This window comes from Marmota marmota, unplaced genomic scaffold, assembly GCF_001458135.2.
Source record: "Marmota marmota marmota unplaced genomic scaffold, marMar, whole genome shotgun sequence".
In the NCBI taxonomy this organism is placed as follows: domain Eukaryota; kingdom Metazoa; phylum Chordata; class Mammalia; order Rodentia; family Sciuridae; genus Marmota; species Marmota marmota.
This window is the reverse complement of record NW_025999932.1, coordinates 21071628-21091738: the sequence shown is the minus strand read 5'-3', so window position 1 is coordinate 21091738 and position 20111 is coordinate 21071628. Positions and strand designations below refer to the sequence as shown.

The window sequence follows — 20111 nt, the reverse complement described above, 5'->3', positions numbered from 1 at the left end:
GACTCTTCAGTTCTTGTCTTTCCTTCATTATTTTGATAGATTTTCAAAATGCTCCATTATCTTCTCAATTTTGCTAGCAATCTACAAAAGTTACAGAGAAACATGGAGCATCTTAAATCACACCATAAGGGGCAATCAGTATAACCCAAAACAGGAGAATGTTCCAAATTCTTCATCAGATATATTGCAAGAGAAAGAGAGAGATGGAGAAAGGGGATGAGAGATAGAGAGAAAAAATCAGTGCTATTGACAAGAACCTTAAGAAGCATACACTGATTCTAATGTGTGGATATTGTTTGGATCTTGTAAAGAAGCCATAAAAATTTATGACACAATCAGGAAAATCTGAACTTTGGTTCCTGGATGACAATAAGAAAACACTGATTTTTAAGAGTGAAATGATCTTGTGGTTATGATTTTAAAAATAAATCTTTATCTTAGAGATCAATGCCAACATATTTGAGAGTGAAATGAAATGATGTATGATATTTACCTCAAAATAATCAAGCAGTTGAGTATGTAGGCAAATGGAAAATATGTTATAAAATTATGAAAGACCAGGAATTAGGGGTACATGCTTAAATTTTTTAATAATAATATTAAAATATACATCATCAAAATACATAGTTAAATGTAAATATTTGTTGAAAATGATAATATATCATATTTTTATACTAAAGAGTTCTAACCTAGTTTAATGAATGACGAGTCAAATGAATGCAGACTAAAACTAACAGCTTATAAGACCAGGTTCTTTGGCACAAAAACAGGATTTGTTCAAGGAGTCACAATTTTGAGGGCTTCATATTTCATTAAGCAAATGATAAACATGCCTTTTTTACATATACTGTTGATTTTTCACAATTGTTAGTCCATTTATTTTTAATTTTCTCTTCCTCTAACAAAGTTAAAGAATGTTCTAATGCTTTTGAATATATTAGGAGGTTTTTACTACAAATTTCTTCAAGATATAAATTGTAATCCCTGTTTTATACTTAAAGAATAAAAATCTCTGAGAGTTCTTGGTGTCTAGATAATTAATCAGTGCTATAAGATTGCAAACTTTTTTCCTTTCTATTACTTAAATTCTGGCATAGATTCCACAATGTTTTCCAGAGAAAAGTAATCTTTGCTGTGGACAAACAGTTAATAGTAAAGGTTAACTTTTACATAAAAATCCATCTAAAATATTATTTTTCACTAACTTGATTCATTATCAGCTTTATTTGAATATTTCACTTTGCTATTTCTTAGATGCCACAAACTGAAATTGAAAAATTGTGAAACAATATATAATGCCCATAAACATAAATTTGCTTCTGATACAAATTACTTGTCCTGGGGACTATACATTTTCTGTGACAGTAATATATTTCAAATTTTGAATAAAATATTGCTTTCATTGTTACAAGCTCATACACTAGAATCAAATATCTCCAAATTATGAAAGCTAACTAAATATAACATTTCCAGACCATTTTTCCATGTCATTCTATAATTTTTATATTAATATAATTCTTCTAATTATGGTAAGACTTAATGACATTGATGTTAGAAAACATATCCTTGACCCATAGATATTAATTCCTAAAAGACAAGAAAGGCTAATATTGTAACAACCTCATGAATTGCACCTGCTTGTCTTAAGGAATAATTATCATAGAAGATGTTTAAATTTATATGGAACTTATGAAAGCAAAATTATTCATTTTTTCTCTAGTAATTTACAGGTGTTTCTTAGCATTTGAAAATCTCAAGAGTTTTCAAAGAAGCATTGCTGTTTGTTCAGGAATATAATATTAATTATAAGATTTTTATGTTGTCGACATACACTTTGAGCTAAGAATTTTGATGAAAATCCTGGAGAGAAACTGAGAGTATGGAAGCTCATAAATTTGCACAATTTCACACAAATGTGTAAGACAAAGAAACCTTAAATTAAAATCAAGTTAAGTTCTAGGAAATAAATCAAGATATATCTGAGATTTTAGATTATTTCAAAATTATTATTATGTAGTAAATTTATACATGCAAAATTTAGTTGTTAATGTGTTCCAATATCTGATTTTTAGGTCAAAAGTTATTTTACAATAAGCCTTATGTGATGGAATCCACTGAATATCCCCTAAAGATCCATAACGTTAAGACTGTACCACAACCAAGTATATTGCCATGGCTGTTGTAAACATAATTGGTCAGAATTCACACACAACCTAATTTCCCAAAACATTAATTCTCAAAGTAGTTCCCTAAGTCAATTTCTGATGTGTGATAACTTGGTGTCATATCATTAGCAGTAGGAAACCACAACATGATTAAGAAATAATTAGTTCTGAATAATGGAGAAAGCTCTCTGACTGGAATATACAGGAACTTAGTTTGAATCCTGGCACCATTACTGAGAAAATCATTCAACTTCCTTGAGTCTCAAATTTTCTCTTTTGTAAATGGATAATAAAAATATTTAACATCTATTGCTTGTCTAGTGAATTATTAAATTTTAAACTAACAAATATTAATTAATCCTTTATCATGTGTTGCTTATATGTAATCCTTGATTTTGCTGTCACAGTTTTGATGAATTTGCCAGTTCAAAGTGGTTATGTTACAATAAAGCAAATAAATCATCATGTCCTTCTGCAATATGAGAGACCACAAAAAGGTGCATACTTTCTCTAAAACAAAGGGAATGTCAGTTTTATGAAGAATCAGAGAAAGTCTTCCAACATAAGTTTGAAAATATTTGAGCTGAAGTGTTAATATAGATACAGGTGTGGAAGAAGTTATTTCAAATAAAGAGAAAGCATGTAAACAGAAATTCTTTCTTTTAGAGTTTTGAACATTAACCCCTAAATTAGATTCAAATTATACAAGTAACATATTGTTATCAATTCCAATACTTTGTTTTACATTTTTTCGTTGTGGAAATAAAGCTGCATTTTATACTCAATGGTATCTTATAAATACAGCCAGGTAACTATTGCTAGAAAGTTATGCAAAAACTTTCACTGATGCTCGTTACTAATTCAAGCAAGAACCATGGTAGATGTGGTGAAATATCAACAGAGAAGGAGATGGAGAGAATATAAGAGCAAGAGAGTGACAGAGGAGAGAGAGTAAGAAGGGAGGTATCTTTTGATGTCTCATGATGAGTTTCTATCCCTTCCTCTTCTGAAGTTTGTGTATCCACATTTATACTCAGCTACTATTCACCTGTGACTTTTAAAGCCTCCTAATTCATGCTATATTCCCCTTATTTATAGAGAAGAATTCCTCAATGAAATATTATACTTCTCTACAAAACATGTCTCAAATTAATTTAAAATAAAAGCTAAATTCTCTCCATTCCACAACAGTGACTTTTAAGTATTAGAATAATCAACAACTGACACATGCCTTGATGCTCAATATGCATCACATCCTGATCCCAATCCTGTTAAAACAATGCCTTGAGAATTCCTAAAATACACAGCTACTGTATTTATTTTACATTAACATCACAACAAAACAAAGTAGAATACAAAACAGATACAGAGTAGCAACACCGAGCAATTCCAAGAAAATCCCGTTAAATTCAAGATTAAATGTTCCAATATTTCACCTATATAAAGAAATATTCATACTTGCTATGTTACCCTGCTTGGGCTGCTATAACAAAACACTAAAGCAACAAAAATTTACTTCTCCCAGTTATGGATGCTGGGAAGCTCACTATTCAGGAGCAGGCCTGATGGCTCCTGGGAGAGTACGCTTCCTCCTCTGCAGATGACTAATTTCTTCCTGTGTTTTCCACAAGATATAGAGAAAGCTTTGGTTTCTACTTTTCTTCTTATGAGGGGACTGACGCCATCCTGAGAGCCCCTTCTCCTGAGCTCATCTAAGTCTAATTATCTCCCAACCACCCCAACTACAAACACTACCATTTGAGGTATTAGCATTTCAATTTAGGAATTTGGAGGGACATTGTTCAATCCACAGAACTTGCTTATCCATTTTTAAATTACATTTTGTTTCCATTTGTAAATTTCCAAAGAGCATATAAAAATACCATTATGATATAAAAAACCCATTAATGATAAAATCATCTAATACACATTAATGGTATTGTAAAATATCTCCAACATCTGAATATTCAAATCAAAATTCTAATGTTTCCACTGTTTTCTAATAACTACTGACAGTAAAATAAAAGGGAAGGAAAATTGTATATTCACCTCTCTCTGGAATATTGTCATCTGAGTAAAATTATTTGTAATGTTTTCAAAGCCAAAAAAAACCCTACCAGTCCCAATGAAAATGTTAATTATTTCAGAAGAAATATTGCTTTTAAAAATAAACACATTCAAAACAAATATTTGCTTTGATCTAATTGTTCGCATTCACATCTACTGAAATAAGTAGAATTGATTTCATCTTTTCAGCATTTTGTTTTATGTATTTAAAGAAGCACACACTATGATCATAATTTTCAAACCCTCATATTTAAATGTCTTTACTTTTTTTCTGTCATAACCAGGAAAGGTAAGGGTTAATGTAAATTATGATTATTTTTAACTTAGATATATTCTCTTCTTCTCTCACACACATGCAAACACATCCTCTCATAAGCATGCACACATATACACACACAAAAAACTTGCTAACCCTTGTTCTGTTTTCTATTGTCTCAAAAATAATTGGAAGATTTTCTTAAATGATAAGAAGTGTCTTAATCAAATTTTCCTTTAAGTCACAGTCTTTGTGAAATTACTTTTTCTCTTTTTCCATGTTAGTTCAACTATGTGCACTTAAATCATTACATTTTATAGATTTCTTTTTGTATATGTCTCTTCCCTAGAACACAAGCTCCCTAAAACATGAGATCTTGGCTTTGTTATAAAGTTTATTTCTGAAATATGACAGAGATCCTTATATATGTTAAGGAAATGGAAAATCGCTGTTAAATGTTTAAATGATGAGTAGAATTATAGAATGTAATTTGTGAAAATATAAACACTTATAAGTAGTGTCATTTGATAAAGTAGACATTAGAAGTTAAAATAAATAAATTAAAACTGACAATGAAAATGCATTATTTGCTTCATAAATAAAGCTGATGAACATATTAATATTGTATATCTAAATTACCTAATCTAGAAGAACTGAAAACCTCCAATTAAAACCTAAAACCTCTCACTCAGATGTCAATACATATATTCATACATATTTACATATATAAATATTAAGCTTTAAAACTTTCACACATTTTAATTAAATAGAATATAGGAGAAAAATTAGGCATAATTACAAAAAACATATGTACCATATGAACTACTGATTGTGTAGATTTAACATTGTCTTATGAATAATTATATATAAAATCTATTTCATTACCCACATAATACATGACTTAAATGATAAATGGCTCAATCATTATATTGAAGAAATTAAATAATTATAATTCAATAATAAATACTTATAACTTGATGTAATATCTACAAGTGTCTATGGGTTCTAAAAAAATTACTCTATTAATTAATCCAAAAGAAAACTAGAAATGAGGTCATATTAAAGGTAAACTATGGGATCTTTAGGATAACTCTAAAAGCTACATAGTAAAATTAGTTAAAATAAAAAGTGCAATCTCAATCCATACTCTTTGAAGCTGGGTTGGTTACAAATTTAAGGAATATCGACTTAGAAAGACTGAATATTTATCACCCCTTAAGCAAGTACTTTTTGAGCATTTCTTGAATGAAACCAGTGAATGTAGGCACATGTACATTTCTCCTACAATCATTATTGCTCTTATAACTGCATTATCTACTATTAGTATATGATCAACAGTTTAAAAAATAATAATATTGCCTTTTACATATTGACTATACTTTCTCTTAAAGAGTAAATTTCTTTATATAGTCTGTATGTGTTGGCAGAAACCCAAGACCACTTTCAAATAACACAAGTCAGAAATGTCCCAAAACAAATACATTTCAAAGTGTACTAATTTGTGGAAGCATTCAACCAAATATCCTAAAACTTTATACTGCAAATTCTGGAACTCTGGAAGACCTAGCACTTTGGAGTCACCTATTGCTCTTATTAGACATAGCATCCTAGAACTAATTGCCCTAGAAGCTGCCAGAAGGCTTCTGCAGAAGGCCAGCAGGGTTCAATATAAATGCTTTGCTACAACCTGCCTAGTCAGCTAATCATGATGTATGGAGGCAGTGTACAGTTAAAGGGTTTCCTCTGGCAGGAAAGGAAGAGGATTTGAGTTCCCAGAGCTGGAAGAGGCCTTGAGCTTCCACAGCTCTATTTATGGTATCCTCCGTCTCTTCTTCCTCAGTGTGATTGTGCTCAGAAGACTGTTTCATTCTGAATTTGCATGAATATGTCTGGGGGATTATGGAATAAACTGTTGAAAAGCAAAATAAAAAGAAACAAATCCTGAGGTTTCAGAAAGCAGCAAGGAATAGATAAAACAAGTTTAGAAATTGTGCCTAAATAGGACATCTGAATATAATCCCAACACATGAGCTTGATTTCATAATCAAAGCAATACCATTTTATGAATATATAAATTTCCAAAATGCAGTAATATCTGAATTACTAGATCTTTTTTAAGCTAATTTATTCATATTATAACTGCTATTGAAATGATAGGCATAGCAAGATCATAATTTTCATGTGGACCTGAGTCAAAAAAGAGTTTCAAACTAATCATCTCTCTCATATGATCTCCTGTCACCATGAGGATATAGCTCAGTAGCAGAATGCTTGCCATGCCTGAGGAAGGCCATGGGTTAGATTGCCAGCAAGGGGAGTGTGTGTGTGTGTGTGTGTGTGTGTGTGTGTGTGTGTGTGTGTGTCATATACTGTAAAAATAAAAAATAACAAAGAGTTTATCGGGTAATATAACTATTAGTACAATATGATTGCTACCATCGAGGAAATTAAAGATGTTGAGAACACATGAAGACATTCTTTTTATCCATGTGGAGAGTTCTGAATTTGACAGTCAAGAAAACCAAAATTCACTGTTTTCAGGATGACATCCATGGTGAATAATTATATTATGTTAGTGATATTTCAAAATTGTATATTGCATGTCTGATAAAAACAGTTTTCACATTCCTTCAGTCTCTGCTTGTGTGTGTGTGAAAGAGAGATTGGAGGAGGTAGGGAGAGGGAGAGAACCCTAAGCTACCCATCTCCACAACTATGAAAGCAAAGTTGTCATTCAGTTCAGTATCTGGTTGTCTGACTTCATAAATGTGCGTTATCTTGGGCCCAGAGTTATGAAGTCAGTTAACCACAGACTGAAGCTCTGAAATCAAAATAAACTTTTCTTCCTCTATTTTTTTCTTGCCAAGTCTGGTCACAGCAACAAAAAAAAATCTAAAACAAATATATTTATTTAATTATTATTCATTGGTACTAGGGATTGAACCCAGGGGTGCCTTATCCCTGAGCTACATTGCCAACCCTTTTAATTTTTGTTTTGAGACAGGATTTTGCTAAGTTTCTTATGGCCTCACTAAATTTCTGAATCTAGTCTTGAATTTTGGATCATCCTGCCTCAGCCTCCCAAGTCTCTGGAATTATAGACATATGCCACCATGTATGGCTATATTTCAATTTAAAGCAGCATGTCAAACCATATAATTGCCAATATATATTTTCATATATAATGACAAAACTTAATAAATAATATAGTTGAGCAATAACCAAAATTGATGCATATGTAATGATCTATAGGCAGGATACATTAAATGGTTTACACTAGAACATAATATCCTTAACTGACTCTTCTTTATTTTTTTCTATTTTAATATCTAAGTATTGACTTTCATGCAAACTTGTTTTAAATACATCCATATTATATATTCAACATTAAAATTTACAATAATCACTTTATAATTTTTCTTTAGTGTATCAAATATTTTACACTCAAGCTTGAATTTTTTCCCCATATAATCTCCCTATTTTTCATTGTGTGACATTGTGAACAACAATACAAAAGTGTACTTTCTCCTTTACTCTGTCCTACAGATCTTTTGGAACAAGATGCCTGCATGAATTTCATAAAATACATCACTAAGCAGTGTGGTCTGGCAATCAATCCCATTTTCTCATCCAGTACCCACAAAGATTTCATCAAAATTGCAAGAAAGCCAGTGCTTACGGTGGACTCTTGATGCCATAAATCCATAAGTATTCAAGATCAGTTGATAGTGAATACAACTTTTCTGGAACAATATCTGTTCCAGAAACAAACTCTGAGATTGTATGTCGCATTCTCCAACTGTTTGCTTTACCACAAAGACTGAAACTATACCTATGCTTCAACTAATAAAATAACAACAGAACAATAATAGCTTACACATGTGTATTACTTACAATGTGTTAGGAAGTGTGCTAAACATTTTGTTTGGATTAGCTCAACTAAACTTCACACATAACACAAAAGTAGGTGTTATTAAGAAACACAGGCATTGATTTAAACAAATTAACTGATATTTTTAAACAGTCATTAAAAGGCAGAGAAAGCATTGGAATCCTAAAGAATGTTTAATCTGAGTTCTCTCTCTCTCTCTCTCTCATATACTGGAAATCCAACCCAGGGACATGATCAGATTAGGTAAGTGTTCTACCACTGAGCTACATCTCTGTGCCTCCCTTTTAAATCACTGCACCAATATGCTGAACACATATACAGGTGGCCACAATTATAGAGCATTCAAAGGAATTTTATCTCCATCAATTTTACCAACTTATTGGGCTGACTTTCTTCTGTAAGAATACGGTTAAGACTAAAATTTAAAACACACCTATTGTTTACTGGTTTTAAGGACATTTTTCAGTTACCCAAGCTGAATTTATAGTGATAATCCACTGGGTGTTTGAAGGTCTTATGCAAACAACATAGCATGCTGTCCAAAACAGCCCAGCACCTACACTAGGCAGTTTCCTGTCATCCAGCTTTTTCAGAGTAAGTTATCACCTTAACTTAGCTACACGTTTTGTTCAGTACAAGGTACACTGACCAAAAAGTCAGAAAATTGTGAGACTTAGGCAGTTTTTCAATAAGAAGTGACTCACTTTGGTTAAAGCATTCACACTGTTTGCTAACTTTGAATGAGGGTGTATCACTCTGCGACCTTCTCTAAGGGACTTGACAGTTATTAAATTCAGTGCAATTGGCTTTTCATTTTTTTTTCATAATTCTCATACTAATAACTCCAAAATCAACTCAAAAATCAGTGTTTTAAAAAGCTCTAATTGATTTTACTTTTGGATGTGAGTAAAATAAAATGTTCCCTTGAAGTAAATTTTTAATATTTCACTAGGTTTTAGGAACCGGATTTTCATATTCAGAGACTATTGATCTGTTAAATGATCCAGCAATTGAAATTCAATGCATTGTCAAGTAGGTTCCTCCATTTAAAACATAAATTTGAATAGCTTTCTGAACATGAGTTACTCTCCTTAAATCCATTTGGAATAAAGTCATCTAAACTATTACAGAACCAGAGATTTAATATCTCCCTTAGAATTTTTCAGACATTTCCAGAAAAGCAAACTGAGATTATTTGTTTATTTACAACAAAAGTAATTACAATTTGGATAACTTGATGTCCTCATGGACTTACAGGGTATATAAATAAACATTTTCAGCATACTAATCATTTGTCCTGGAAACAGTGGAAAATAAATTGGGGTACATTACTGCAAATTGAAAACCTTACTTGCAAATGGTCCTTGCTTTTGTATTACTCTGCTTAACTACATTATACATTTGAGAAGATGATTCAGTCTATTCAGTTTATCAAGTATAAATGAAAACAAAATACACACTCATTTGTGCATTCCCTAAGTCATGCTTCCTCTCAAACTCCCTCACACCCAACACTGCTTTGCAGAGTCTGTCTTATTCTTCAATTTCTATAATCCTAAATCTGTGCACCTACTGCCAGCAGGTGTTTGCCCACAAGAAGTTCATTAACAGTTTACTGCAACAAAAAATACTTTCTCTGGCACTAGAATTTAACTGCAAAAGCTCTGCAGGCAAAGTAATGTTCCAGGGCAATGGTGCTTCATGTGCTGTGAATGCATAATTATTTATTATCAGTCAGGCGAAGATCAACCATCCTTCTGTAATTTTTTTTTCCCATGGAAGAAGTAGTTATCAAATTCTAGTTTCTACAGATATTGTCAGTGTACTGGAAGGACTGTAGCTGTACTCTGAGTCTCATGGACATTTAACTTCTGACAGCTGTGAATGCTTCTTTGTGAATGCAGACATCGCTCTTTGACTCAGAGTTTCTGGAAGAACTCCAAGAGGCAGTCTCAAGTGCGCTGCAGGCACTCAGTGCATATTAGAAGGTGGTCAGAAACGTCATGAATGGCTAAGGTGGCCAGATACATGTATTTTTTCTTCAAAAACATGTATTTCAACACAGACATAAATAGACAAAATGCTAACCAATAATGGAAACAAGGCTTATGAACTTTCAATATTTGGAGACTCACAATCATGTCAAATCCTTCCACATATAATTGTACTTGCATAGAGAAAATACTGACATGTGCAAAGACTCAAAAACTTTTCTTTGTTTTTTATGAGATACGCATGCATGCTAGAGTCATGAAAATACAGAATTATTTCATACAGATGGTAGTGGATATTAGCCATTCATAATTAATATTTTCACAAATTACATCATTTTCAATTATTTAGAAACTTAACCAGTCACACAGTTATCTCATTGTATGTAGTTTTTGAATAAATAGAAAACTTTTCAATATTTTAATTTTAAATTATTTATATAATAGATTCATAGCACAAAATTTATAGAGTTGTGTTCCTGAACATATACATGAAAGAGTTAATGCATGTGCTTCTCAAACAATTTTTGCATTTTGGTATTGATATTTTAGGACCTCTATAATGTTTATTCAACAACAGTTTTATTAACTCTAAAATATAAATTATTAATAATCAAAAATTAGAATGACAGGAAATAAGTTCTTATTAGAGACATTTCTACTAAGGAAAATTATTATGTATGTACATAAATTATAATTTGTTATATAAATAAGTGTTGTTTTATTCACCCTATGTATTTGAATAACTGAAATAATCACTTTGGGTGGTTAGTAATATTTTTAATATTCCTAAATTAGATCAATACAGAGGCTTTATAGATGCTTTCATGATGTCTTTAAGATATATTTCATTATTTTAATAATTGAAAGATCTGGATTAAGTATTAGGAATTTGAAATATAATTCTACTGTTTGATTTTTTAAGTATATTTGATTTTTTAAGCCATACTTGGCATTATAGAAATACTGAATCAATTGCTATTGTCCTTTAAGTGAATTACTGAGAATTTATGTATATTAGTTTCTTTTGTTTTCTTTAAGCTGAGATAAATGTTCAAAAGTATTAATTTGAATGAGTATAGTTAAGTCTAACAGATAGTTACTGAGGGTTCTTGTAATTCGTAACAGTACCTGGATCTGCTCTCTACTGTCATATGAAATATAGAATATCACCAATTACATAGAAACCCAGTTTTGTCATCTGTAAGTAATAATAATACCTCATGAAATCATTAAAATAATTAAAAGAAAGCATAAGAACAGTCTACATAAAGTGGCAAGCATAGTAAATAATTATATTTATGCATGTATACACATTGCTTACTTTTTATTTTGGTTTAAAAATAATGTGTAAATTGCCATGCATGTTTGCATAAATTGTGGCTGAAAATGGCATATTATATGTCAAAAAGTGCAGTCAAATGGATTTCTATTTCTTTGGGCCAAATCAATTTAAGCCATCTTTCTCTAAACTCTAGATTCCTTCTAAGTAGTACTATAACAATGTTATTAAATATTTTAATATACAAATATCTAGATGTCAATTAAAATTATTTGATAAAGTATCAGTGTGGACATTAATCAAAGTGTGTTCATTGAAAACTCTACTCATATAATATAGGAATTAAGGGCACAGCTGGATAATAAAATGAATCATGTATCTCACACTGGGTCTACAAATCAGATAGGTTCTCTGTTCAGTGGGATATGTAGTAATCAATTAAAATTGCATCATATATTGCAATATGTCATATGACAGTAACTGTGAATCCACTGTCACTGAAAGATTCAGTAGATTGATAGAAACACAATATAGAAAATGCATCATGTAATGTTAAAAAAAAAACGGAGCTGGCATAGACCTATTTTTCACACAAGGCAACTTTTCATGAAATTAGCATACAATTATTTATGTTTGTGTAAGTAAGCATAATGAAAATTTAGGTTAAAACAAATAACTTAAAATATGTAATTTTAAATTAATACTTAAATAACAGTTTTCTTCCCAAAACATTGCATTTTAATACTTATAATTTAATTAACTAACATGGTAGACATATGGAAAGCACAGTAACTTTGTCAACTACCCAGAGGAAGTATTTTGAAAAATGTGAATTTTCATAAATGCTCAACAGATGAAAAATCAGAGTCAAGATCAGATTCAAAATCTTTGAGGATCTTTCTACTGCCTGGATCAAGTCACTAACTACTTATTTTGAATTTAAGTCCTTAAGCAATTAAGGATCCTTGTTAAATTATAATGATTTTGTCCATGAGAAATGAATAATACCAAAAAATATAGGTTAACTATATACTAATATTTTAGAGATATTATTGAAAAACAAAGAAAATAATTTGCTGTGACTGGGACTAGATACCAAGATATTGTATCTTTGTCTCAAAAATATGAGTATAATTTTATTTAAGCAGACTTTTCCATCATTCCATGAAAATCAGAGACTATTCTAATGCACCTACAAATGAACCAATTATACTTTGTTGTTCAAACTCTATCCAATTTAATTTTACAAACCCTTCTGAACTTCAAAGTCTGTTTTTGTATTAAAAGAGATGGATTGCAAGAGCTCTAGTGCAGTTGTTTTTACTAATGGATGGACATCTTGGCACACAACACATCTTCTAGATAATTCTTAATGCAAAATACTCATTGAGGATTTTCTTTTCCAGTTCTACTAACATCCCACTCTAAAAAATAGAGAAAAGTACTTTTGAGAGTACTTCACTATGCACGAAAAGACACTTATTCCCTAATAAATTTCTATTGATTTAAAATAATCTACCTTTCCTTCTTCATGAGGTATAATGAGGGTATAATGAAGAATTTTGAAACGTCTCTAAAATGCATTACAATCTTTAAAAGAATGGTAGAGGCTCTCAACTAAATGCAATTTGAAAGAATTGAATAGAGACCCTCCACAGAATGCAAATCAGGTCCCTTGCCAAATGTGAATCAGAATTGTCTTTATTTATTGAGGGTATCATAATCATCGTCCTTACTTACGAGTACAGCTGTTCATATTGATTGAATTTCCAAGGTTATCTCAGAAACTGCACAAGAAATATAGTTTCAGTCTTCTATGAATTTATATTCTAGACCAACGCTGTCCAATATGGTAGCCATTAGCCAACTATGTCTATTTAAATTTAAATAAATTGAATTAAAATAGTATTAAGTTCTTAATTTCTCTGTGACACCACTAACATTTCATTTGTTCAACAGCCATATATGGCTAATAGTTATTATTTTAGATAGCACAGATAAATATAATTTTCATCATCACATAATGTTTTGTTGATCATCCTCTTGTAGAGGCTTGGTACTGATGTGGTACAACAAATGTCCTACAGCAGTAAAGTTTGTGCAATAGAATTTTTATATATTATAGCCCATTTACTTTGACTGGAAATATAGCTGATTTGTCCAATCAAAATATCTCTGTAATCATCCAAATTTCCTGATATGAAACCGTTTTATCTCAAATGTAAAAGATGGCATCTAGCACATGATAAGTATTAAATAAATATTTATTGAATAAATACATTCATAAGTTGAGAAGTATTTTGTGTGTAAAAAGTTTTTTTCTGGGGCTCATTTTTCTTGTCATTGAAGAAAGAATAACAAACAGTCATATTCTTATTCCAATAATGAATGATAATATATTATTGAAGAAAATAAACACATTATGCAGAAAACAGAACATGGGCAGATGAAGTTGCAGATAATGCAAGAGGATATTTAGATGAGTTAGTTTGTTAGAATGAATTGGGAAGAGGCCTTACAGCAAACTGTCTAGAAAAATAAATAAAATAAAATAAAAGTACTGTTAGATGAAAGGACAGTAGAAAACAAATTCTTAGAACTGGGGAAAAGGCCAATAATATTAAGATAATATGGAGATTACCAGAGCCCCAGTTGACAAAGTTGAATACAGTTCATTCATTTAGACATTTTCATATAGGAAGTAGTTCTGAAATCTTTGTAATGTAACTGTATATTAGTGTGATTAAAATTTTTCTATGAAAGAAACAAAAGGTACACAGAAAATATATGCATAATGCAGTGCCTGCTTGGACTTGTTCTTTAAAAGTAACCAGAGGAATGGGAAAAACCAAGAACCAGTGCCTTCCAAGAGATTAACCATAGCTCTAATAGAGAGTTACATAGAAAAGCTAATTTGGCTATACAAGAAGTTTCCTTTCCACTCAAATCCCTCAGTCAAGTCTAGGAGAGGAGATGACAGCAACCCTGTTCTAATGGGTTCTGACTGTAGTTTAAACGTTTAAATTATATCACAAGAACACACTCATTTTCATGTAGATAGCAGCAAGGAACTGCAGACAGCTTCAAGTTTAATTACTTATCTTCTCTACCTATAGAATCATTTCTTCCCATTTAACCATCAGGATATACAAACAAAACCAAAAAACAAATGTTCCCCGTACACCACATGGTTCTATAAAGTGAGGATACTGGATTGGAAGCTAGCTTCTATTAATTACTATTAGTTGACATTGGCAGCTAAGAATTGAATGTCATTGACAGGCGCTGTGGCACACACCTGTAATCCCAGTGGCTAAAGAGGCTAAGGAAGGAGGATCAAGAATTCAAAGTCAGTCTCAGCAAAAGTGAAGCACTAAGCAACTCAGTGAGAACCTATCTCTAAATAAAATACAAAATAGGGCTGGGGACATGGCTCAGTGGTTGAATACCCCTGAGTTCAACCCCCAGTACCAAAAACAAACAAACAAACAAACAAAAACAAGAATTTAATGTCACAGGTAAGCGTTATGAAAAGAAACAATTTAAACTAATATACATTCATATTTAGAAACATATTTGGTGTTGACAGTTGATAGTGTTGATGGCATCTTATAAACAATAATTTTGAGAACTACAAGATAGAGGTTAACATTGAGAAGTCATCTTCAATGACTTCATCAGTTTTTGAATCATTCTTTCAAATATTATACTTATTTTTCAAGGACATATTTTTTTTATTTTAATTTTTGTTGTAAAGGTGCACATACATTGAAATTTTCGGGGCTGGGTTTGTGGCTCAGTGGTAGAGCACTTGCCTAGCATGCATGAGGCACTGGGTTTGATCCTGGCACCACATAAAAATAAACAAAGGTATTGTGTCCATCTACAACTGAAAAAAAAAAAAGGAAAAAGAAAAAGAAATTTTCAACCAGTAAAACTACAGTAGATGGTGAAATCTACTTAAGATTTCCAGTCTTTCTGAAATGTGATCACCACTAATGTATCTGTGTATGAAAGAATCTCAATCTGCATCTCTCTCTCTCTCTCTCTCTGCACTGTATATGGTGATGCTATATACTATATACACTATTAATGATGGCAGGACAGTATTCCTGTACACACTGTTGCTTCTAGTACAATAAAATTCCAAATTGTAAATAGATGTGTATTACTTTTCATTTAGTTAGTCATTTATATCTTGTTCTTAATAACTTTTAAATGTAAGCATCTGTTGCAGCGATTATCTTCCTACATACTGCTTTGTATATTTTAATTTAGTACATCTCTAAGCTACTTCTTCAAAAAGTAATTGCTCAAAAGAGACATAAATTTTAAATTTTAGTAGATATTTACAGTTGGTTCTCCAATGAAGCACAATTGTATCAAAAATGTTTATTACAAGGAATGCTACAAAGTGAGGAAGAAAACTATTTCATATATATCTTTCTGTTATGCCTCCTTAGAACATATTTCTAAGATTACAAATACTTAAGTTATTTAAGTCTAAAAGTGAATAAATAATCTTTGATATTAGTCAGTTATGCTCACCATTTTGGATTTATAAATATCACTATTTGCTATATTTGATTGTTGTTAATTCCACGTTTCAGACTACTCAAAGCCATATGCCTTGCAATTATTTATTTTAGTATTGTAATAGAGAAACAATCATGAAGGGTGACCAATTTTCCTCCTTCCAGTAGAAACTTTTATTTCCTTATTTTAGAGCTGTATAATTTATATAACTTTAATTTCAAAGTAATGAACAATTATTTAACTTTTCATTTAGATCCCCAAAAAGTTCATTTATTAACTTGGAGTTTACTGACTTCTTATGTATTACTGTCACAAAAATATTTCTTAGATCCAGTTTAGGAGAAGACTGAAATTCAACATTAGAATTCCATAATCATAATTCACCATTTAAGATAACAAAAAGAAATGGAAGCTCTGCTGGCATGAGGTTTCAATAATGATGTGAAGGCTTACAGTAGTTCCCCCCAATTTTTTTTTGCTTATAATTCACATTAGGTTGTTTCATGAGGGATCACAATTCTTGTCTCAAGCATTGTAAGATCCTAAAGATACTACAGAACAATTCATAAATAAAATGTAATAAAATACTTTAAGTAATGTCTTTAACATAAGAATTTCTTTAAGAATTTATAAAGCACTAAGACAAGAATTCTAGATAATAATAAGTATGAATTCATAAAATATATAATCCATTTCAAGTGACAATATGCTAACTACAGTTTAAATTGAAATTTTAATATACAGGTATCATCATTGCTATAATTTGAACTAAATACTGCCAAATATGTTTTAATATTTAATATATATTTATTATGGTACTAGCTCATGAGCTAGTCATAAAATGCCAAAATCCATTCACAAACATTTGGACATTCTCTATTTTATACATCTAACTCAATCAAATTATGTTTAATTTAGTATTAATAACCTTAGTTCTGGAAATTCCTATTTGATCAATAATTTTAGATTATAGTGCCCAAATTCTTGTATGTAATTATTTTTGGTTACTTATGCATCCTGTGAAAGCATGAATGCATATCATATAACTATATGTTGCCTAGTACAGATTCAAACATGTTTTTTCATGTGAGTAAAAATTTTGGCTTAAATTTTATCATTATTACATGATTCACTTACATCTTTTCTAAAAATAATCAACACTTCAAGCAAATAGAACTCTAAGGCCTAAAAATAGAGGATTCTCCTTATTTCTTTGATGTTTTCCCTCCTATATTCTATTCTAGTCTCTTCACATTAAGGTGTTTTTTCAAAATTCATTCTCCTGCAGTGCAGTTTATAGAGACACCTAGTGGTAAAAGGTAATGGTGGCATCTATGGCAGTCCTTAGCGTTGACTTGATGATAGAAAGTTTTCATCATTTATTAATTTGAACCACAAGAGGCAATCTGGAATGTTAGTGCTAGCATTTCTAACAAAATTACAAGCTAAGTTAATTCCAAACGTGCTTATTTTATATAATTTTATTTTAATCAGGACAATAAACCTTTAAAAATAATACAAAATTTTAAAAAAGCAGATTTTATAAACTAATTGTAATGAATGGAATTGTGAGAATTTTGAAAAGTAGCAAAATAATTAAAGTAGCTTTATCTCAGCTATTTTGGGAATCCTGGTAGTAAAAACATTTCAGGACATTTTATAATTTCCACAGAGTTAATCAACATTAAAAGCTATTAAAAAGAACTTTTTAATAGGACTCAATATTCCTATGCCAAAGGTTTCTGTGATTAACATTTAATTTTAAAATGATATGTTTTTGTTTTGAAAACATAAAGGTGGCTTTATATTTAAAAGATTTTCAAAAATATTTATAAGATAATAAATAGGTAAAAATAAATTAATAGCCTTTTTGTGGATAAAGTTTAAGTTGTCTGTTTATATAAGGTACCTATAGCAGTGGCTGTCAGTCCTAGACCAAATGTTTCTAAATTTAACAGGATGCCCTAGGATATATTTCCAATATCTGATATCACAGATTACTTCTTTTCTCCCTCTTGTTTGTACAAGATCCAAACTTAACTCAAAAGAAACAATATTGTAAATAAAGAATTTATGCCTTAGTTTTAAAATATTTTCACAACAGATTCAGAGGAAGTTTTTAAAATGTTACAAAATCTCAGGAGATTGCCATATTTGCCTCCTCTAGACAAATATTTCTAATTCAACATATATAAGTGATGTGGAAAGACGTTATGTTTCCACCGAGTCTTCATTAATATTAATCAAATGGTTAATTTGATTAATTATTATTATCCCAAATATTACTAAGAATCAGGGATTAGTTATGTTTTAAGACATAATTCCAAAATAAAACGTACAGAATATATTTACGTGATAAAACTACTCAATTATCAAAGAACATGCACATGTGCTCTCAGCCTGCACTGGGCCACTTACTATGATCAACTTTTCTTGTATTCCTGGGATGGACTGCAGGCCTAATACTGCAAACACGGAAAACATCTTATGAAGGTACAAAACCTCCTTTTGGAGAGGGAGGTAACTGATTTCATGGAAAGAGCCAGGGATACTTACTGTAGAGACGTCGCTAGTGGAGTTTAGCAGGTGATGCTTCAAGAAACTCGCTATCGATACTGCATCTATTTAGGGGTTTTCCAGCTTTATAGTTCACACGAAATGTATTCACATTCCCTGTGAAAGTCGTTCACATTCCCTTGATCTGCCCAGACATACTTATAAAACATAAGTCTTTAAAAAAGCAAAATAAGGGGGGGGGGGAAGGAGCGCCCTCTTTACAGTTAGAATAAGCCACTCCCTCTTCCAGGGTTTTTTACAGTATGTACATGAGACAGCAGCATGGGCTCTATTATTCTAAATGGCAGAGGAAGGCAGGCGAACATCGCAGGGCTGGAATCATCTGTCCCTGACCACCACCAAGCTTAGCACTGTCAGGGTTATTCCCACTCCTCCCTTTTCCTATACTAGAATTGCACACTCCCACGCTCCTATTACGCACATGGTCCAAGACTCCGCGGTCTCCCACGAATGTGACATCCAAGAGGTGCTCCGGCTGCACCGCGGGAGCCAAGGGACGCCTTCGCCCTCGGCTGCCATCTATCGGTCACTTAGCGCTCGCTTCGCCCCGGGCCCATCATGTCTGCTGCAGCTTGGCTCGCACCAGCGGCGCGACAATAAACAAGTGCACCGGACGGGGCCCTGCACCCGCTACGGAGCAGATGTCTCAGAGACCCGGACGATGCTTACCGCGTTGCCACCTCCTCAACGCCCGGAACAGAAGACGCGACTTTCTCTGAGTTTTTAGAACCGCCAGGCTGCCAGGACACGCCACAGGCGTAGAACAACGCTGTTCCTGCCCCTCAGACCCCCCAAAGGATGTCGGAGATAAAGAGTTCCAAATAATGACGATCGTGCGCCGCATCTGGGGAAGGGATAGAGAAAAAACCCTGCAAACACCGGGAGCGATGAAACAGCCAAGAGGATGCTGGAGCCGTTCAAATACTAATTAGGGGCCGGGGCGGCTGCGGGATCGGCTCTCAGGGACAGCGACGGCGGGATCTCAGCTCGGTGGTCGCCTCGAGGGGGGCGGAGGACGGCTTTGGAGCCGCAGCCGCCGCCGCCGCTGCCAGACCAACCGAGGGGCCAGTACCACCTTCTTTCGCCCCCTCACTACCATGTACAGTGTGCGCTGCAAGAAGAAGGCGGGCTATGCATGCACACCCTCGAGCCCCTCTCTCTCTGGCTCTTCCCCGGGCGTGCGCCACTGACCAGAGGGAAATGTGGTGAAGACCGCGAGGAGAGAGCCGAGGGGGGAGGGGAGGGCCAGCCGGCGCGAACCCAGGCCCGAGGGTGCGAAGAGCCAGAGGTAGCTGGAGGGGGCGGCGGCCACTGCTGGGTCGGAGAAAGTTGCCCCCCATGCAGA

General features: G+C 32.6%; 1 protein-coding gene and 1 long non-coding RNA gene across 12 annotated transcripts in view; one reads left to right on the top strand and one right to left on the bottom strand.

Moving 5' to 3' along the window:
• Positions 1-19181, bottom strand: part of LOC125616089 — a 307484-nt gene extending 288303 nt beyond the window's left edge. For all 10 annotated transcript variants that reach the window (XR_007346710.1, XR_007346713.1, XR_007346711.1 and 7 more), the window contains exon 1: positions 18746-19181. This is a non-coding gene — a long non-coding RNA (uncharacterized LOC125616089). The remainder of the gene's footprint in view (positions 1-18745) is intronic.
• A 682-nt stretch (positions 19182-19863) lies between these two features.
• Slitrk5 (SLIT and NTRK like family member 5) overlaps positions 19864-20111 on the top strand; it is an 8905-nt gene continuing 8657 nt past the window's right edge. Inside the window, exon 1 of one of the 2 annotated variants that reach the window (XM_048800756.1) lies at positions 19864-19930. In XM_048800756.1, coding sequence (XP_048656713.1) covers positions 19864-19930 — 67 coding nt within the window. Of the gene's footprint in view, positions 19931-19978; position 20111 lie in introns of those variants that run through there. The other variant, XM_048800754.1, reaches the window with a different exon arrangement.